The sequence below is a fragment of the Podarcis filfolensis genome, assembly GCF_964270895.1.
Source record: "Podarcis filfolensis genome assembly, chromosome: 18".
Taxonomy (NCBI): domain Eukaryota; kingdom Metazoa; phylum Chordata; class Lepidosauria; order Squamata; family Lacertidae; genus Podarcis; species Podarcis filfolensis.
Genome location: NC_139622.1, coordinates 8,573,621 through 8,595,134, shown reverse-complemented (window position 1 = coordinate 8,595,134; position 21,514 = coordinate 8,573,621). Strand labels below are relative to the sequence as shown.

At 50.3% G+C, this 21,514-nt stretch overlaps 1 protein-coding gene across 6 annotated transcripts; it reads right to left on the bottom strand.

Moving 5' to 3' along the window:
- Positions 1-790: 790 nt before the first annotated feature.
- On the bottom strand, positions 791-21,093 carry TLE5 (TLE family member 5, transcriptional modulator). 6 transcript variants are annotated; one of them, XM_083594944.1, is made up of 7 exons: positions 20,448-21,093; positions 17,209-17,306; positions 15,341-15,404; positions 10,719-10,763; positions 9,093-9,155; positions 8,193-8,267; positions 791-3,946 (listed from the first exon to the last, which is right to left on the bottom strand). In XM_083594944.1, the coding sequence occupies exons 1-7, from the start codon at positions 20,472-20,474 to the stop codon at positions 3,725-3,727; spliced, it is 594 nt and encodes a 197-aa protein (XP_083451070.1). In that variant the 5' UTR covers positions 20,475-21,093; the 3' UTR covers positions 791-3,724. The 6 variants fall into 6 exon arrangements, with proteins under 6 accessions (XP_083451070.1, XP_083451068.1, XP_083451069.1 ...); XM_083594942.1 differs by having other exon boundaries at positions 8,163-8,267; positions 20,448-21,028; XM_083594943.1 differs by having other exon boundaries at positions 791-3,943; positions 8,163-8,267; positions 20,448-21,028.
- Positions 21,094-21,514: the final 421 nt, after the last annotated feature.

Here is a 21,514-nt window from a genome sequence, read left to right as displayed (position 1 = left end):
GAAAAATAAATATTTTGTGAAAGAAATACCATACTTTTCCGTGTATGAGACTAGGGTTTTTTTTTTTTAACTAAAAAATAACGTTAAGAAAGGGAAGGTAGTCTTATACACGGGGGCAATCGCCCCATTTTCTTAATTTTGAGCCCCCCAAAATAGGGGGCAATCTTATACATGGGAGCGTGTTATACACGAAAAAATACGGTACATGTTCCGGGAGCCACACCCTGAGATATATGTATGAAGGGCGATATATTATTATTAATGATAATAATAATAATAATAATAATAATAATAATAATAATAATAATAAATATAACATGAACCACCCAGAGATATTTTTATGAAGGGCAGCATATTATATCACCATCACCATAAATAAATTAACAATTTATTAACAAATTAATAAATTAATTAGAGAGCCAATGGTGTGTCAAAGAGCTATTTAACTCAAGTTGTTTTTCTTTGAGACTTTTGGACGTCTCGGTTTCCAGATTTCCTGTATGAAACAAGAGGAGGCGGTGTATGTACATCTTATCTCAAGGGATAACTGGCCCAGGAGCCAAGATGCCGCCTGAGGCTATATAGGGCCAAGAGAACACCCATTGGCTCACTTCTGTCACCTGACAGCCAGGAGGACACCCATTGGCTCATTTCTAGCACCTGGCAGCCAACCAGGCAGAAGCTGCACTACCACCACCGGCCCACTAGGGGGAGCTCTAGCAGATCCCGGGGTGAGGTTTTGTCTCCCTCTGGTGGCAATAAACAGTCAACACAAGGAAAACAGCTGCAATTTTAACCAACCATCTGATTTCTTTTATTTGAAAAAGGCACAGCTAAGACACCCTTAATACAGAATTAATTTCTCTCAGTTCCTCTTAATATATAGGTCAAGTGATTAATAAACACATGAAGCAAACAAAGGTTTCTTTTTTCTTTTCTTCATTCCTTCCTTTTTTCCTCCTCTCTTCCTCTAAAGGAATATATACAAACACGAAAATCTCTCTCTTTTTTTTGTCTTAAAATTTCTTTCATTAAATGGGGTTGGGGATAAAGAGTCAAGCTAGCTTACAGAAAGAGAAGACAAAGTTGCAGTATCCTTTTCAAAAATAAAACGACAACAGGGAGAGTTCAAAACAAAAACATTAAAAAGTGAGGAGGGGGGGTTGAGAATTGTCGTATTTTTCTCCCCCCTTACCACCCTTCTCCCCTTTCCCACAACTCAAACCTTTCAGGGGGTGAGGAAGAAATAATGAAAAGGACATCAGCCGCTGGGATACTGGAAAGAACCTAGATTTGCAAGAATGTGGGTCACAGATAAGGAAGGGGGTGTTTTTTGGGGGGGGAGGGAACCGACACCACGTCAAAAGTCACCCGGAAGGAGGAATATGGGATGAATATATTTATATATTTATAGATATAGATATATATAAAAAAATTCCGATTCTGTGCTACCTTAAAAACGAGACACATGCAAAAATAAAAATTAAAAAGGACAAAAAGGTGCTCATTTGTCTAAAACCGCACCGGCGGGGAAGGGGATCTGAAGAATGTGTGCATCGCGAGAGAGAAAGAAAGAAAAAGAAATCGCTTGTGGGAGCCGCTATGCGCAGAAACGGCGGGGGGAGTTAAGCAACGGGGAGTCGCCGCCTGGATTAAATTCGAATCGGGAAGTCTGGCGGATAATGGAGGTTCTCGCGGGAAACGGGGCGAGCGGGGAAGGAACGTGAGGGCGGGCAAAAAACTTCCTAGGTGCTTGTTGGCACGTGCGTAGTGCTACGCACAACAGGGGCGGCGTTCGGGAATGCCGGGTTTTTTTTGCCGGCAGCTTGACGGACAGGTTCCCTTCTGGGGGCGGGGCTGCAACCTGCTGGTGGGCGAGGCAAACGGGCAGCGGGCGAGTTTTGACACCCACCCTCTCCATTGAGGCGAGCGGGACATGTTAGCAAAGGGCACCTTCCAGCAAGGCCAAAGGACTCGGGAATGGTGCGGAACGGGATCAGCAAAGGATTGTGGGTTGCGGAGGCTTCTGGGGGGCCGAACGAAGACGTCTCGGGGGCCACCACCAGCCCCTGAAGGTACGTCCTTCCCAGGTTAACCAGAAGCGATGCACGCTCAAGGTTTGGAGGAACATAAAAGCACGGTTCTCCGTTCCGCAAGCCACCTCCTCTACTGGTTTGGTGGTTCGGAAAACATCACTTGGGGCAAATGTTGGTTTTCAGGAGCCAATTTTTCTGCTTGCTTTCTTACTAAAACCTTGAGGGCTGCAACAGAAGAGAGGCCGGATTTCCTAACACTTAGGTAAAGATGAAGGACCCCGGACGGTTAAATCCAGTCAAAGTTGACTATGGGGTTGCGGCGCTCATCTCGCTTTCAGGCCAAGGGAGCCGGCGTTTGTCCGCAGACAGCTTTCCGGGTCATGCAGCCAGCAGGACTAAACCACTTCTGGCGCATGACGGAAACCAGAGCGCACGGAAACGCCGTTTACCTTTCCGCCACAGCGGTACCTATTTATCTACTTGCACTGGTGTGGTCTTGAAATGTTAGGTTGGCAGGAGCTGGGAGAGAGCAACGGGAGCTCACTCCGTCGCAGGGATTCGAACCGCACCACTTAATGCAGGGCTCGCAAACCGTTTCAAGCCACGGGGCACGCATGGATTTTGCACCAGTCCCGAAATGGCTGCGGCAAAGAGTGCAACATAGCACAAATTGGCTGCCCACAGAGCTGAGCACGTAGAAGCACAAACTGGGCAGGAAGAGCAGTTTCTCGCACACTACGAATTTTTGAGGGCGTTATTTACGGAGACCTTTCGCGAGTGCCGTAAGAGCTTGTGACGGGACACCCTGGCGCCCGTGAGTGCTGCACTGGTGACCCCCTGAACTTGCTGTTTATTTAATTTGTCAAGCTGCAATCCTAACCCCTTACTCGGAAGCAAGCCCTACTGAATATGATTTGCTTCTGAGTAGACCCAGTTAGGACTGCACCGTCGGTCACCTAAAACAGGGCGGTGGGTTTTTAAAACTTCCAAGAAGTCTCAAAATGACTAGATGTGAAAAGGGTAATTTTTGTTGTTGGACAACCAGGACTCGGAAGCTTTTCCCGATCGACTACAAAGCATTTAGCCACCCCGTGATGAATTCCCGCCTAGAGCCTGATTTTCCCCCCTGCTACCTGCCAGGACCGGTTGTTCTCCATTTTGTAAAACTCAAAAAAGCAGCCCCTCTCGTACAGTGGCTCAGGACGACCTCCCCCTCCATTCTGCACAAAGCCACTGTTTGGATTTCTGCCACGCTAGGCGAAAAACAGCAAGCGGTTATGGGTGGCCCTGGAGCATATACAGAGTTCCCGGCAAGCTGCTGGCAGGTGGCGGTGGTGGCAATTTTGTCGAGGGAAGCTAGCGTTTCGACGCAAGCATTCCCGTGCAGAAAAATCAAAATTAATCAGGGTGGTGTTCACCTGCAATTCATTGCAGAGTGATCAGGATTGTGCCTCTGGGTATAATTGCTCCGGCAACGGGGGGCTGGAATTCCAAAAGGGGGGGGGACCCAAAAACGTTATTGCTGCAGAGGTGGGCGGGGCAGGCTAAACTCCTCCCCCTGCCCCGCCCCCCGCCAAACAACACCAACGGGTCCACCGAGCGCTAGCCGGAGTGGATACCGCAACTTTTATCGAGCTTTCCCCTTTTGTGCCACCGCCGCCCCAGGATCCCCCCCGCCGAAACCGGGTCTAATCCGACTTCTCCCCGTCGTCGTCCTGGTGGGCGTCCCCGTCGTGGCCATTCTTGTCTTCCTTGGAGAGGTGGGCTTGCGAGCCGAGGGCGGACAGGGACAGCAGGCCGGTGCTGGCGCTGACGGCCGGGAGCGACGGGGGCTGCAGCCCCACGGGCAGCGGGGTCAACGGCAAGGCGAGAGCTTGGAGCTGGGAGAGCTGGTGAGCCTGAAGCTGCTGCTGTAGGGAAACGAGAAAGGAGAGGAAGAGGGGAGGGGACAAAGGGATGGGTGAGTAGGGCTTGCAAAGAGAGAGCCGACTGCAAACCACCTCTGCAAAAAAATCACATTATCCGTTCTGTTTGCATGTGGGCAAAATGGAGTATTTCTACAGCAGAGGGAGCATGCTTCGTTTTTTTTAAAAAAAGCTCTGGGATGCGGAACCTGCGGCCTTCCAAATTTTGCCGGACTACAAAGTCCATCCTCCACGAGCACTAGTAGCAGGTGATGGGAATTGTAGTACAGCAACTCTCGGAGCCCCCGTTCCTGGTTCGGGTGAAGCATCAGGGACGGCAAAGCTCTGGGATGCGGAACCAGTGGCCTTCCAAATTTTGCCGGACTACAAAGTCCATCCTCCACGAGCACCAGTTGCAGGTGATGGGAACTGTAGTACAACAGCCAGAGCCCCCGTTCTTGGTTTGGGTGAAGCATCAGGGCGGCAAAGCTCTGGGACGCGGAACCTGTGGCCTTCCAAATTTTGCCAGACTACAAAGTCCATCCTCCACGAGCACCAGTTGCAGGTGATGGGAATTGTAGTACAACAACAGCCAGAGCCCCCGTTCCTGGTTCGGGTGAAGCATCAGGGACGGCAAAGCTCTGGGATGCGGAACCTGTGGCCTTCCAAATTTTGCCGGACTACAAAGTCCATCCCCCATGAGCACGTTGCAGGTGATGGGAATTGTAGTACAACAACGCACGGAGCCCCCGTTCCTGGTTCGAGTGAAACATCAGGGACAGCGAAGCTTTGACCCGCCACCAAGAGGGAGTTGTCGGCAGAGTGGGAAGAAAACCCGGAAGTTTGCCCCAAAGGGCAACTTAATGGGAGGGCACCCCAACCAGACATCGAAACGACGACTGGCCGTGCACAGTAGTCAAGGCATGTTCATCAACTGATGTGGGGTGGAGAAGGGAAAACAATGGGGGGAGGGAGGGGGAGTTAACAGGTCAAATCCATGTCCAGGGCAGCTGCCTACCAGCTCCATCTGGTATGCAGGCTGAGACCCTCCCTGCCCGCAGACTGTCTCTCCAGAGTGGTGCATGCTCTGGTTATCTCCCGCTTGGACTACTGCCATGCGCTCTACGTGGGGCTACCTTTGAAGGTGACCCGGAAACTACAACTAATCCAGAACGCGGCAGCTAGACTGGTGACTGGGAGTGGCCGCCGAGACCATATAACACTGGTCTTGAAAGACCTACACTGGCTCCCAGTACGTTTCCGAGCACAATTCAAAGTGTTGGTGCTGACCTTGAAAGCCCTAAATGGCCTCGGCCCAGTATATCTGAAGGAGCGTCTCCACCCCCATTGTTCTACTCGGACATGGAGGTCCAGCTCCGAGGGCCTTCTGGAACGAGGCAGAGGGCCTTCGCAGTGGTGGCACCCACCCTGTGGAACGCCCTCCCACCAGATATCAAAGAGAACAACAACTACCAGACTTTTAGAAGACGTCTGAAGGCAGCCCTGTTTAGGGAAGCTTTTAATGTTTGATGTATCACAGTATTTTAATATTTTTTCGGAAGCCACCCAGAGTGGCTGGGGAAGCCCAGCTGGATGGGCGGGGTATAAATAATAAATTATTATTATTATTGGAGAATCTTGGGAAAGACCATAGCCGGCCAGAATCCCGAACAGTGACAAACTACACCGCAACACTTTGTTGCGGGTCCTACACCTTAAAGTATCTTTGGTCTGTGGGGAAAAAGGTAAACGCCTCTGTTAAGAAGGTCTTGTGGTCCCCAAGAACTTGTGTTCACAGGAGCCACTTTTAGAAACACGGGGGTGGGGCGGTACCATCCCAGAAAATACCCAAGATGCAATTTCCCCAATGAGCCAAGCGCTCGGTGGCCCGATATCCCCCACTCCAGAAGGGAGAGACTTTGTTATCCTAGGCCATTTTTCGGATTAAAAAAAATCTAAACCCTATACAGTTTGGACCTTGGCGTTTTTCTCAGCAGCATGTGAAATAGCGTATTTTTTGCTCTATAAGACTCACTTTTCTCCTCCTAAACAGTAAGGGGAAATGCATGTGCGTCTTATGGAGCGAATGCAGGCTGCACAGCTATCCCAGAAGCCAGAACAGCAAGAGGGATTGCTGCTTTCACTGCGCAGCGATCCCTCTTGCTGTTCTGGCTTCTGAGATCCAGAATATTTTTTTTCTTGTTTTCCTCCTCCGAAAACTAGGTGCGTCGTGTGGTCTGGTGCATCTTATAGAGCGAAAAATACGGTAGCTTTCAAAAAAAAACTCCACAACTCTGACCTGAAACCACCCCCCCCCTCAAAAAAAGCGGTAGATCACTGCCAGTTTTTAATTCTGGGAGAGTCGGCCATCCCTGGTATAACCAAATCAGTCATTTTTGATTGAAACTACTCTGAAAATTTATTATTCCAAAAATGAAACCTTCATCTGGTTGTAAATATTAAGATAACGTGCCAACAAGAACAAGTCTTTCTGTAAAAAAAGAAGATTTAAATCAAGTCTGACTGACTACCCTGGGTTTTGTTAACGCCATTATTGGGTGGGGCAGACAAAACAGTTCTTCCCCTTTTGGGTAGCCGGTCTGGAGAGGACGTCTTCGATGGCAACTCGCGGAGGAGCCAAGGTGGGTATTTAAGGAGGATGGGAAAGGGAGGGTTGGGGGGAAACGACAGGAGTGTACTAACAAACCTGAAATTTAGGGGCCACGGGAAACTGAGCATCCCAGGGCTCCTTGCTGATGTTGTCATGGGCCGCAAGAATGCCATAAGAAAGCAATCAAAAGTGGTGTCAGATCCCCAGTCCGTGCTGCGTTTACACTGGGTCGCTTGTTACGTCTCTCAGCCTAGCCAACAGGGGTGGGCTCCCTGGTAGCTCCCAAGAGGTTGTTGGGCCACAAAACCCATCAAGCTTGACCACTGGGCATGCTTGCTGTGGCAGAAGGGAGTTCAACCACCGCTGGAGGCGCCAGCAAGCCCTTTTAGCGCTGACCTATAGGGTTGCCGCGAGGATAAAATGGCTGGGAGCCATGCCCTGCTACCCAGAAGCCAGGATAACAACATGAGAAGTAACGCATAGCTCAATTCACAAGAGGTTGCCCGTTGAGCTTCTGAATGAGTCACTGTTCTGCCTTGCCTTGCCTCCGCTAAGGGAGTAGATACATGTGGCACATCAGGTACGGCAAGAGCAAGCAAGACTCGCAGCGGGGCGACCCCCCTCGAGGGTTCCTGTCGTCTCCCTGCACGAGTCTCCGATTTCGGACTCTTTTCAGAGTTTGGCCCCAAGTGTGACGGAGTCGTTGGGACAGCTCCTTCAGGAGCTGAGCCAAATGGCGCTTGCTTCCCGGGAAAGTAAGGACCGTAGCCAACGAAGAGGCCCCCCCCCCCCGCAGAGCAGTGACTCATTCGGAAGGCGACGGATACTATCGAGGGCCTCAGATTACAGCTCTCAGCTGCCCCCCAGCCAGTATGAAACTGGGAGCGGATGGGAGCTGTACTCCAAAACCCCTGCGAGGCAAAGTTTGCTTTAAACAAGTAAACCTTTGCGGGTGTAAGAGTAGCAGACATTCACCCATATCCCCTCCAGGTTGGAGTTTACAACACAGGAATGCAGGTACAGTGGTACCTTGGTTGTCGAACTTAATCCGTTCTGCGAGTCCATTCGACTCCCGGAACCATTCGAAAACCAACGCGTGGCTTCTGATTGGCTGCGGGAGCTTCCTGCATCCAATCGGAAGCCGCGCTTGATGTTCAGTTTCCGAAAAAACGCCCGCAAACCGGAACACTCACTTCTAGGTTTGCGGCGTTCAGGAGCCGACCTGTTCAACAACCGAGGTACCACGGTATGAATAATAACAACAATCAGTGCTTTTTTCTGAAAAAAAATGTTTAGGGGTGCTCTCATTTTGACTCGAGAAAACCACCGTTTTATAGTTCAAACTGGGAGCAATAAATACAGTAGACGGGCAAAAGTACAAATATTCACGAAATGTTTCGGGGTATGCGTTCCCCAAGAAGAAAAACCACTAATAATAAGAAGCGATAGTGGTTTATTTGCACATTCTCAGCAAGATGCAAAAGCACCGTGCAGGATTCTCCCCCCTTTTAGTTATCGGAGTAAGCTCTCCCCAGTCCTAGCCCAACGCTAGCCACTATGCTCTCCTCCCTCTCAGGGGAAGGAACGCCAATGCTCTTCCCTCCTACCCACCGCCCAGTTCCCGTACGGAACGCCACGGACCCGGATGATAGAGTTGAGTTCCGGCGCCGTCACTTGCTTGGCTCGTTCAATGGCTCCGAGGACCTGTTGTTGATGCTGGAGAAATAGAAAGCAAATAACAACAAAACCACACACATATTCCACTGGTGGGGCAGCAAGGAGGTCCAGGAACAACGGGTCAGCAAGGGACGCGGGGAGATCAACGGGCGGAACAGTTTCAAAGAGGGACTTGGCAGCGGTCGAGCCAAAATAAATGCCGGAGCGAGGGTGAGATTTGCCCGGGACTCGGATTTCTGGAGCTCCTACGCACCCAGCCGTGTTACAAGCAGAACGTCAGGTCTTCCCAAGACGTTCACCTCTGGTTCAGAGGTAGATTGAGCCTCTGAACATCAGCAAGGAGCCCTGGGGTGTGCAGTTTCCCATGGCGCCCAAATATTTCGGTGATATCAGGCATCCCGAAATCTAACCATCCTAGAGTGCACTTTGGAGAGGAAGGCCTGGGGTGTGGTTGTGAGCATGCAAGGAGCCCTGGGAGGTATAGTTCCCAGGGCACCATGTTTTCCCTGCTGAGTTCTCAGGTGCCCTGGGAAACTCAATATCCCAGGAGCACTGGTGTCCGGCACACTGTTATTCAGTGTGTCAGGTATGGGGTGAAGGGCAGGAGGCTTTCAGGTTGGTAGGGAGAGAAGGAATGGGGTTGGTGCCCTGTCACACTAGGCCCTGTCACACTCCCAGTGATGTCACCAAGAGTGTGCCAAGTCACCAAGCCCAAAAGCAAGCCGAGTGACGTCTGCCCTCCTTAGGAAAGATGAAGTTGCTCTAGAAAGTGGTGGGGAATATCTTTGTTTTTTCAGTGATGAAATCCAACCCCATTCTCCCCCATTTGCAAAAAAGAAGAAGAAGAAGGGAGAGAGGAGTTACCTCTTGGGAAAGATAGGGCAACACTTGAGCACAGATCCCGTTTAACCTCTTGACAATTTCGGCCTGAAATGGAAGACAGAAAGAGTCAACGTGAAGACAGAAGGAGTCAATGTAAAGACAGAAGGAGTCAACGTGAAGACAGAAAGCTTCAACATGAAGACAGAAGGAACGTCAATCGAAAAGATGCCAACTCAAGTCTTTCAAACACCGTGGTGGCAGTGGTGCAGGCCAGGGCTGATGTGAGGTGCAGCCCAAAACATCTGGAAGACACCAGTTTGGGGGGGAAATGTACACTAGCCACTTTTGTGACTTAATCTCACCTCACCTATGAATTCACAAATCTTAGCTCTGGAATACAGGGATTGTAGACACTGGCTTATTTTACAGGGTCATTGTAAACGTTTGATGTTACAGAGGATTTGATATAAAAAATATGGGATGTGGTATATACAGTGAAACTAAGGAGCGTCGTTAAGTCAGGGAAGGAAGACCGCTTAATCGTTTTATTGGAAAACTGAACGCTTTCACCACTGATGCAAAAACCCCAGTATATTTTAAGAGAAAAGCGTGCCTAAACTGTGCATTTTAGGAGGGAAAGGGTATGCAAAAACGAGTATTTTGATGACAAAATGAATACAAATATGCATTTGTTTCTGGGGGAGAGAGAGCATTTGTTGTTGTTTAGTCGTTTAGTCATGTCCGACTCTTCATGACCCCCTGGACCAGAGCACGCCAGGCCCTCCTGTCTTCCACTGCCTCCCGCAGTTTGGTCAGACTCATGCTGGTAGCTTCGAGAACACTATCCAACCATCTCGTCCTCTGTCGTCCCCTTCTTGTGTCCTCCATCTTTCCCAACATCAGGGTCTTTTCCAGGGAGTCTTCTCTTCGCATGAGGTGGCCAAAGTCTTGGAGCCTCAGCTTCAGGATCTGTCCTTCCAGTCAGCACTCAAGGCTGATTTCCTTCAGAACGGAGAGATTTGATCTTCTTGCAGTCCATGGGACTCTCAAGAGTCTCCTCCAGCACCATAATTCAAAAGCATCAATTCTTTGGTGATCAGCCTTCTTTATGGTCCCGCTCTCACTTCCATACATCACTACTGGGAAAACCAGAGCTTTAACTATACGGACCCTTGTTGGCAAGGTGATGTCTATGCTTTTTAAGATGCTGTCTAGGTTTGTCATTGCTTTTCTCCCAAGAAGTAGGCGTCTTTTAATTTCGTGGCTGCTGTCACCATCTGCAGTGATCATGGAGCCCAAGAAAGTGAAATCTCTCACTGCCTCCATTTCTTCCCCTTCTATTTGCCAGGAGGTGATGGGACCAGTGGCCATGATCTTAGTTTTTTTGATGATGAGCTTCAGACCATATTTTGCGCTTTCCTCTTTCACCCTCATTAAAAGGTTCTTTAATTCCTACTCACTTTCTGCCATTAAAAATACTAATTTTTATTTTTAAAAAAAGAAACCACAGCTCAATGAAGACCTGAGCAGGCTCCTAAGTCAAAAACGGACTTGTTCCATTCTTCTAGGGAGACAACAGAGGGGCTGCTTCAGCTAACCGACACTGCGGTCTGGGGACAGGCTGAGTTAAGGGTGAACCACCATGAGGACTACAAAGCTGCGTCTTACCTGTTTGTGCATTTCAATATTGAGCCCATAGGACATCTCGTAGTACTGGAAGGGGCAGAGGAGATGGAGAGGAAGAGTTAGGATTTGAGGAAGGAAAACAACAACAGCAAAATAGGGTAAGAATCACCTTAGCCTTCTTCTGATCCTTCGGCTATTTCAGATACACCAACCCTGTACCTGGAAGCTCCACTTTGCTACCGCAATGAGACGTCCGTGAGGATGAGTTTGCACGGATCAAGACTCAAGGCTCATCCCGTATCTACAGTGGTAGCTCGGGTTACATACGCTTCAGGTTACAGGCTCCGCTAACCCAGAAATAGTACCTCGGGTTAAGAACTTTGCTTCAGGATGAGAACAGAAATCGTGCTCTGGCGGTGCGGCGGCAGCGGGAGGCCCCATTAGCTAAAGTGGTGCTTCAGGTTAAGAACAGTTTCAGGTTAAGAACGGAACTCCAGAACGAATTAAGTACTTAACCCGAGGTACCACTGTAATCTAGATAACCACACGGCAGACCTCTGCGTGTCTTTGTTTTGTTTTTAACTAGGCTAACGGTAGCTAATCATAGCAGCAGCAGCGAATGATAAATTCATTCGGCCGGAAGAGACTTGTTCCGCTGGCGAAATCTTTCGTGCCTGCGGGTCACCGTTAAGAATCGTGGAGTTGGAAGGGGACACCCGCCCCCCAAAGATCATCTAGTCCATGGGTAGGCAAACTAAGGTCCGGGGGCCGGATCCGGCCCAATCGCCTTCTAAATCCGGCCCACGGACGGTCCGGGAATCAGCGTGTTTTTCATGAGTAGAACGTGCCCTTTGATTTAAAATGCATCTCTGGGTTATTTGTGGGGCATAGGAATTCATTTGTTTTTTTCCCTTCCGAAATATAGTCCGGCCCCCCACATGGTCTGAGGGACAGTGGACCAGCCCCCTGCTGAAAAAGTTTGCTGACCCCTGACTAGCCCATGGGCAGGCAAACTAAGGCCCAGGGGCTGGATCCGACCCAATCACCTTCTAAATCCGGCCCGTGGACGGTCCAGGAATCAGTGTGTTTTTACATGAGTAGAATGTGTGCTTTGATTTAAAATGCATCTCTGGGTTATTTGTGGGGCATAGGAATTCGTTCATTATTATTAATTTCAAAATATAGTCCGGCCCCCCACAAGGTCTGAGGGATGGTGGACCGGCCCACGGCTAAAAAAGTTTGCTGACCCCTGATATTCTAGCCCAAACCCTTGCGATGCGGGAGTCATAGCTGAAGACAGCCAACCTCTGCTTACAAAACTCAAAGGGGTGCGAGTCCACCACCTCTTGAGGAAGCCTGTTTCACTGGTGATCGGCACTTATCTCCAGAAAGCTCTCCGTAACGTTTCGTTGCAATCTCCCTCTCTTGCAATTTGAACCCGTAGGTTCGGGGCCCTGCGCTTTGGAGAAGCAGAAAAGAAGCTTACTCCCCTCTTCCCTTCAGATATTTGAAGCTGGGCTCTCCTCTCTCCTCTCAGTCTCCCCTTTCCCAGGCTAAACACACCCAGCTGCTTCAACCGTTCCTCATAAGGCTCGGCTCCCAGACTCAACCTTCCAACTTGTCAATATCCATCTTATAGGTAAAGGTAAGGGGACCCCTGAGCATTAGGTCCAGTCATGGCCGACTCTGGGGTTGCGGCGCTCATCTCGCTTTATTGGCCGAGGGAGCCGGCATACAGCTTCCGGGTCATGTGGCCAGCAGGACTAAGCCGCTTCTGGTGAACCAGAGCAGCGCACGGAAACACCGTTTACCTTCCCGCCGGAGCGGTACCTATTGATCTACTTGCACTTTGACGTGCTTTCGAACTGCTAGGTTGGCAGGAGCAGGGACCGAGCAACGGGAGCTCACCCCGTCATTGCGGGGATTCGAACCGCCGACCTTCTGATCGGCAAGTCCTAGGCTCTGTGGTTTAACCCACAGCGCCGCCTGCGTCCCAATAATAATAATAATAATAATAATAATAATAATAATTTATTATTTATACCCTGCCCATCTGGCTGGGTTTCCCCAGCCACTCTGGGCGGCTTCCAACAAAACACTAAAATACAATAACCTATCAAACATTAAAAGCTTCCCTAAACAAGGCTGCCTTCAGATGTCTTCTAAAAGTTTGGTAGTTATTTTTCTCTTTGATCCATCTTATACTGGACAGGTTTTAACTTCTTTATGGTTCTACGAAGTCGCTTGTACAACTCTCTTGCCATCCCTCACCACCACCACCACCACCACAAATTTGCTCCAAGGGATGCTCTGGAAGTTTTTTTTCGGGGGGGGGGTCACATAGAGGGCATCCAGACGTCCCACTGTGCAAGTGGATTTGCCAGTCAAGCTTTTAATGGCACAATCGCATTTTATTTTATTTTTCTGGTGGGGAGGGTGTTCTTGGAAAACACATTGCGAGGGCAGCCATCCTCTTAAGGAGGCGAATGGGGGGGAAATCCCAAGCGAATCTAATCCCACCTTCATGAGGACTAGGCGCTTTTTCAAAAAGACAAAAACGAAGATTCCTTTTTTGCGGCTTCTATGCGGCCTCTGCATAGAATCCTGCCGAATGTGGAATCAGTTGGTGGTTTGGCTTTTTCCCCTATTATTTTCTTCGCTCTCGCCACCTCCACCCCCCTTCTATAGCTGATAAGTTTCCTGGGTGATGTGGATAATTCATCTCCCTCTTATCTCGCCGTTCCAGGGGAAGCGCCGACGCGCGGCTGGAGCTCTGGAAATCTTTTTCAGCCGCCCTTAATGACACCTTGGCGGAGGGAAACAAAAAGCCATCCAACTGGAATCACAAACACACAAACACAGCCAGGGACCTTAAGGCTTCTGGGCCCACCCTAGCCCGGAATATTCCCCATCCGCTCAGCCTAAATCACGCTAATTGAAAGCCCTAAACGGCCCTGTATCCCTGAAGGAGCGTCTCCACCCCCATCGTTCTGCCCGGACACTGAGGTCCAGCTCCGAGGGCCTTCTGGCGGTTCCCTCCTTGCGAGAAGTGAGGTTACAGGGAACCAGGCAGAGGGCCTTCTCGGTGGTGGCGCCCGCCCTGTGGAACGCCCTCCTTTCAGATGCCAAGGAAATAAGCAGCTATCCTATCTTTAGAAGACATCTGAAGGCAGCCCTGTTCAGGGAAGTTTTTAATATTTAACGCTGTATTGTTTTTAACACTCGACTGGGAGCCGCGCAGAGTGGCTGGGGAAACTCAGCCAGATGGGCGGGGTATAAATAAATAATAATAATAATAATAATAATTATTTCAATAACCGTTTCGCAAACCAAAGTGCCAATTCGGGGTGCTGAGCGAAAATTCCGCCCCGAGAGGTCCCACCAAACATTGCCCCATATGCTCTCTTTAAGTTTCTAGCCCTTAAGAGGAGAAATCCAATGCTTATATCTCTCCTACCTGCCAAATTAGACCCTGCTTCCCTTGATTGTGATTTTATGTAAACTGTGTTACTTTTATTGTTAGCCGCTCTGAGCCCGGCTTTGGCTGGGGAGGGCGGGATATAAATAAATTATTATTATTATTATTATTTGATAGCCAATTTATCCTTTTTTTTTGGTTGGCGGATGACGACACCCTTTAAGCTTTCCAAAAAGTACTTTTTTCCATTATGGAATTTATTCATTTTCAGTAACAACCTTCCAACGAACGACAAATAAAATCGATCCAAATTACAATAATAACAATATACCAATTATATATTCAAATTATAACAATTTTCCTGGGACTTCCCATGTTCCAGATGTAAAAACCCCACACACTTGCTACCGAATGATGAGGAATGGAATCTTACTTTTAAATAATAATAATAATAAAAATACTAAAGTTTTATTTACACCCCGCCCTCCCCGGCCAGAGCCAGGCTCAGGTCAGTTAACAGCAGTAAAATTACAGTAAAAACATAATGGGAGGGGGGGGGGACAATTTAAAATGCAGGTTAAAATGCAATTTAAAATGCAGGTTAAAATGCAATTTAAAATGCAGGTTAAAATGCAATTTAAAATGCAGGTTAAAATGCAATTTAAAATGCAGGTTAAAATGCAATTTAAAATGCAGGTTAAAATGCAGCCTCATTTTAAAAGTAGCCCATGGATCAAAACCGTAAGGGGAGGGAAACATAAGGGTCAGACTGAGTCCAAACCAAAGGCCAGGCGAAACAGCTCTGTCTTGCAGGCCCTGCGGAAAGATGTCAAGTCCCGCAGGGCCCTAGTCTCTTGTGACAGAGCATTCCACCAAGTCGGGGCCAGTACTGAAAAGGCCCTGGCCCTAGTTGAGGCCAATCTAACCCCCTTGCGACTTGGTGTCGTTATCCGTGGCACATGGCTCCCGCTTGGCATTGCGGAAGCCCCACACCCGACCCCAAAAGGCATCTCTTGTGGGGGGAGCTGGTTCTGTCTGAAACCCCAGCCAACGTTGACAATACAATGGGAGCTGTATTCTCCGAGCTTTCCAAGGCAAGAAGGAGTTAAAGGCTCTTCAACCTCGGCTAGTTTGAAAACGGTGTCGCCCCGCCGGGGCCTTGATCTTGTGTCCGTCCCCGCAACCCCCCTTGTGGCTTTGCCGTCTCCTGCCCCGGCGAGCGCCCAGCCGCGAGTGCGAAACTTACCATCACGTAGTGGCGCTGCATCTCAGACTTTTCGCTGGCGAGCTTGTCGCATTCCAACTTCAGGCTGCCGGTTGGGTTGGGGGGAAACGAGCGCCATGGAGGAACGGGGGTGGGGGGAGAAAGAGAGATAATAATAATAATAATAATAATAATAATAATAATAATAATAATAATAATAATTTATTATTTATACCCTGCCCATCTGGCTATGTTTCCCCAGCCACTCTGGGCGGCTTCCAACAAAACACTAAAATACAATAACCTATTAAATATTAAAAGCTTCCCTAAACATCATCGCTAAGAGGAAGAACAACACCACACCTTTTACATCTAATAATAATAATAATAATAATAGTAATTTATAATTTGTACCCCGCCCATCTGGCTGGGTTTCCCCAGCCACTCTGGGCGGCTTCCACAGAGACCAAAAATACACTAAAATGTCACACATTAAAAACTTCCCTGAACAGGGCTGCCTTAAGATGTCTTCTGAATGTCAGGTAGTTGTTTATCGCTTTGACATCTGATGGGAGGGTGTTCCACAGGAAGGGAGCCACCACCGAGAAGGCCCTCTGCCTGGTTCCCTGTAGCTTTGCTTCTCGCAATGAGGGAACCGCCAGAAGGCCCTCGGAGCTGGACCTCAGTGTCTGGGGTGGAAGATGGGGGTGGAGACGCTCCTTCAGGTATACTGGGCCAAGGCCATTTAGGGACTGAAAGGTCAGCACTAATACTTTGAATTGTGCTCGGAAACGTACTGGGAGCCAATGTAGGTTTTTCAAGACCAGTGTTATGTGGTCTCGGCGGCCACTCCCAGTCACCAGTCTAGCTGCCGCGTTCTGGATTAGTTGCAGTTTCCGGGTCACCTTCAAAGGTAGTAAAATCAATGAAAGCGATCTCAAAATACCGTATTTTTTGCTCTATAAGACTCACTTTTTCCCTCCTAAAAAGTAAGGGGAAATGTGTGTGCGTCTTATGGAGCGAATGCAGGCTGCGCAGCTATCCCAGAAGCCAGAACAGCAAGAGGGATTACTGCTTTTACTGCGCAGCGATCCCTCTTGCTGTTCTGGCTTCTGAGATTCAGAATATTTTTTTATTTTCCTCCTCCAAAAACTACCGTATTTTTCACCCCATAGGACGCACCGGCCCATAGAACGCACCAAGTTTTTTGGGGGGGGAAATAAAGAAAAAAAAATTATTCCCCCCCCCATGCGCTTGCGGGGCAGGCAGCGGGGAGAAGCGCTCTTCTCCCCGCCACCCGCCTTCAGATCAGGTCCGGGGACAGCGGGAAGACGTGCTGCGCCTCCCAGCTGTCCCCCGACCTTGTGGGGCTGGCGCTGGGGCTCTCCTGAAGCCTGGAGAGCGAGAGGGGTCGGTGCGCGCCGACCCCTCTCGCTCTCCAGGCTTCAGCGAAAGCCTGCATTCGCCCCATAGGACGCACACACATTTCCCCTTCATTTTTGGAGGGGAAAAAGTGCATCCTATAGGGCGAAAAATACAGTAGGTGTGTCTTGTGGTCTGGTGCATCTTATAGAGCGAAAAATACAGTAAATAAATAAATCCGTTTCAACCATCGCTGGCTGGTTCCTCCACGGACATCTCAATCTATCCTCCATCAAGGGATGCAAGAAGAATAGGTAGAAGGACACAGTCTAGGTTGGGGGGGTGGCTTCTGAAGAGGGGCGTGGCTTGGGGAGAATTGCAGGGGGCCTGATTGTGGGGTCCAGAGGGCCACATTTACTCCTCAGGGCTGAGGCTCCTCATCTCTCCCTTGATTTTTTTTTTGATTTTTTTTTTTTTTTGGAACAAGCTGACATAACCATTAATAAGAACTTGGCGTTTTCCACAAAGGGAGTCAAAAGGAAACTTGCCTGTGATACTGAGCTTGCAGCAGCTGGAACTCATCCTTAATCCGGTCACAGGAATCTGACGTTGTGAACTTCAATTGCTGGGGCAAGTGCGAAGAACCCTGGAATATAACCATTATTTTAACCATCTGACAACGGCAGAGATGGGTAACAGGCAAGCCTGGAAAAGGACCTCCCCATCTTCCTTACTTAACCCGAGGAACGAAAACGGGGGACATAATTAGGCGCCGAATTCTCTCCCCGTCCCCAGGCAGGCTTCAGTAAAACTACTTGCCCAGCCATCAAACAAGGGGAGGTGGATATAGTGCTGCTGGGAATGCGTGACGTCATTGGCACAGACCAGTAGGCGCTGATTCCAGATTTGGAACTCCAAATCGGTGGAGGCCATTTCCACCCCATCAAATTTGATGGTGTGTGAGTACTGTGAACAGCAGCAGTAGTGAATATATGCTACGTACTGTCAAAAATCTTGCAATTCCTCCACAGCAAAGAGGCCACACTATACATATAATGCATTGTATAATGCACTGCTTGCAAGAGCCAGGATGTTGCAGCAGCGAGCGTTCCGGACTATTCTCTGGGAAACCAGGGTTAGAATCTCCACTCGGGTGGTGACCTCAGACCCTCAACCTAACCTACCTGACAGGGTTGTCGTGAGGATAAAATGAGGAGAAACATGCATGCCACCTAGAGCTCCTTAGACGAAAGTTGGGATATAAATGCAACTACTATGTGGGTGGCGCTGTGGTCTAAACCACAGAGCCTAGGGCTTGCCGATCGGAAGGTCGGCGGTTCGAATCCCCGCAATGACGGGGTGAGCTCCCGTTGCTCAGTCCCTGCTCCTGCCAACCTAGCAGTTCGAAAGCACGTCAAAGCGCAAGTAGATAAATAGGTACCGCTCCGGCGGGAAGGTAAACGGTGTTTCCGTGCGCTGCTCTGGTTCGCCAGAAGCGGCTTAGTCCTGCTGGCCACATGACCCGGAAGCTGTATGCTGGCTCCCTCGGCCAATAAAGCGAGATGAGCGCCGCAACCCCAGAGTCGGCCACGACTGGACCTAATGATCAGGGGTCCCTTTATCTTTTTATGCTATCCAAAACATGATTGTGCGATCCCAAGAAGCTGGCTGGTCACTGCAGGAGCTGCTTCCGGAAGGGGGGGGCTGGATGTAGCGGGGGGGGGGTCCTTCACACACAGCAGGAGATTGTGTGTCCAAAAACACTCCCCCCGTATTTTACTTCATTTTGAAAAAGCGTTCGCACGGAAATCTAGTTCATCAGGATGAGGACTGCAGCCTGGCTTGCTAGCTTTCTACAGGAGGGGAGCCCAGTTTTATTTTGTCAGAATGTTTAGGGGACCCAAACCTGCTGTGCTTAGATAAGGAGTGCGTGGAGCCTTGTATCACATCTCTGTGCAAGCTCGATCCAATCTGCTGCCTTTCAAGGCTCCACCCCAGCACCTTTAGATCCAGATATTTTGGATATTTTAATTGCATTTGTCTCCCTTTTCCTTCTCAAAGGAGCTCAAGGTGGCAAACTGGTTTCTCTCTTCTGTCCTCATTTAATCCCAAGTAACAGTGCTAAGAGAGGGACGCAGGTGGCGCTTTGGGTTAAACCACAGAGCCTAGGACTTGCCGATCAGAACGTCGGCGGTTCGAATCCCCGCGACGGGGTGAGCTCCCATTGCTCAGTCCCAGCTCCTGCCAACCTAGCAGTTCGAAAGCACGTCTAAGTGCAAGTAGATAAATAGGTACCGCTCCGGCGGGAAGGTAAACGGCGTTTCCGTGCGCTGCTCTGGTTCGCCAGAAGCGGCTTAGTCCTGCTGGCCACATGACCCGGAAGCTGTACGCCGGCTCCCTCGGCCAGTAAAGCGAGATGAGCACAGCAACCCCAGAGTCGGCCACGACTGGACCTAATGGTCAGGGGTCCCTTTACCTTTACCTTAACAGTGCTGAGAAGGAGCGACCGGCCAACTAGGTCACCGAGAGAGAGAGCTTCCTGGCCTAGTGGGAGAATTCGAACCCTGGTCCTGGTCCCAGCCTGATGCTGTAACCACAACTTCACAAATAACCACCATATAACTATTTCACCGCCCTTCATTCAGTCTTGGGATAAACTCACAGCTTTGTTTGTTTGTTAGAAAACAAAACAAAACCCTGCTTTTAAAAATTACCTAATGTTGCAAATCGCCTTGAGGAAATGAGTAAATCAAGGGCGATAATACTAAAAACAATATAATAATAATAATAATAATAATATTAACTTACTTGCTATGCAACCCTTCACCCTAAGGTGTGTGTGTGTGTGTGTGTGTGTAACAGCACTAAAAACAATGCACTCATCCGATCACTCCTTCGAGGGGACCCCTCCCTCATTTCTCAAGGCACTCCAATGAGCCACAACCCCCACAACTGCACCCCAAAGACCCCCCCCCCGCAGCTGCTCCACTTCCTGGGCCAAAAGCCAGCCTGGAAACTTTCTCTCCCCTGTCGCCACCCCCACCCCCCAGCCCTGGACACGTGCAGGAGGAAGGCGACAGCCGCTCCCCTTTCTCACATCCGGGCTGGGGAGTTTCCCTTGAACACCCCAACCCTCCCCAAGCACCCCAACCTCCTCCTTCCCTCCCTCTTCCCCTCCTTGCACCTTAATCTTCCCCCTGTTCTCCTTGACACCCAAACCCCTCCCTGGCACCCCAAACCCCTCACACCTCCCCCAAATTCCCCCTCTGGGCACCCCAACCTCTTCCTGCCTCCTTGCTCTCTTTACAACCAGTTGCTCTTCCGCCTGGCGCCCCGATCCTCCCTGTGGGCACCCGAATCCTTCCCCCTTTCCTTAGCACCCCAAACCCGTCCTTCCTTCTTTAGGCACCCCAATCCTCTACCCCGGCACCTCAAACTCCCCATTACCCCCCAAATTTCCTTCCCTGGCACCCCAACCCCTCCTAATCTCCTCTCCTCCCTCGACCCCCCTTTGCACCCCACCCCTTTCCGACACCCCAATCGTGGCCCCCCTCTTTCCCATAGCACCCCACTCCTCCCCTCTCCCGGCACCCCAACCCCCTCCTTCCTTCTCCGGGAACCCCAACCCTCTCCTCCCTTGGACCGCAACCCCCCCTACTCAGCACCCAACCCCTCCCCCCCTGGCACCCCGCCCTTTCCCTCCCCCCCTCCCGGACGGACACCCCAATCCCTCGCGCCCCCGCCCTCTTTGCACCCAAGCCCCCCCCGCTTCTCCCCCCCCCCTCACCGAGTGCCGGCTTTGAGGAAACATCATGTCAGGCCCCGATCCGAAGCGCAGGGCTGCGGCGGAGCGCGCTTCCTCCCGCTTGCGCCAAAGGCGTCCGCAAAGCAGGCCCGGAGAGCGCTCGCTCGCTTTCCTTTCCCCCTGGCTTTTCTGGGCTGCTCCGGCGGCTCCTTCCTCCGCAAGCGGCAGCTCCGGAGGTGGAAAGAAGAAGGGGCGGAAAAGGAGTAAAAATAAGACCCCAAAACCTCGCGAGGCGCACGGCCTCCTTGCTTTTTGCGCCTGGGAAGCAGGCCCCTGGAGATGCGTCCTTGGCGAGGTTTGGCGAGCTTGGGCGCAGACGCACACGCGCGCCCCTCTCTCTGCGCTCCTTTCACTCCCGATCTCGCTCCTCCTCTCGCTCCGGGTCTTGCTCCCGCTCTCCCCGGCTCCGGATGCGACCCTCCCCGCGGACTCCGGCCTGGCCCCAGCCAAAAAGGAGACGGACACCCGTGCGCGCCGCTCCGCCTTCCCCCAGCTATTGTTTAATGGCGGCTGCGGAGGCGCCTCTCCTCTCCTGCGGCTGATCGCCAGCACCACCTGCCGTCGGGACGCGGCAGCTCCGAGGGCGCGCGCACACGCCACCCACAGCAACACCCCCAAAAATACCCCCCCACCAAAAAAACCCCATCACCCCACCAGTTATGGATGGATGTGCAGGGATAGGGCGCTAGGAAGAGAGGGTCGGGTGCTAAGGGAAAGAGAGGCTTGCAGAGGCAGCGGCGATATTCTGTTGTTGTGTTTATTATTATTATTATTATTATTATTATTATTATTATTATTATTACTGCCACTTTTAATTTTTGCTTTTCTGCCCCTCTTCTTTAAGTCTTTTGTGCCTTATTTTATCCCCATGTTTGTATCTTATGCTAGTCTGTGGCGGTAATCAAGTTTGTAATGTTGGATTCTTGGGAGAAGGGCAATGACAGGCCTAGATAGCATCTTGAGAAGTAGAGACCTCACCTTGCCAACAAAGGTTCGTATAGTTAAAGCTCTGGTTTTCCCAGTAGTGATGTATGGAAGCAAGAGCTGGA

Excerpts from the sequence above, each read along its gene's own strand:
- TLE5 (XM_083594942.1), bottom strand. The coding sequence starts at position 20,474 with ATGATGTTTCCTCAAAGCCGGCACTCG. Across the intron at positions 15,405-17,208 it reads CTGCAAGCTCAGTATCACAG|CCTGAAGTTGGAATGCGACA; the intron begins GCAAGTTTCCTT and ends CCCAACCGGCAG. Across the intron at positions 3,947-8,162 it reads TTCCGTACGGGAACTGGGCG|CAGCAGCTTCAGGCTCACCA; the intron begins GTGGGTAGGAGG and ends GTTTCCCTACAG.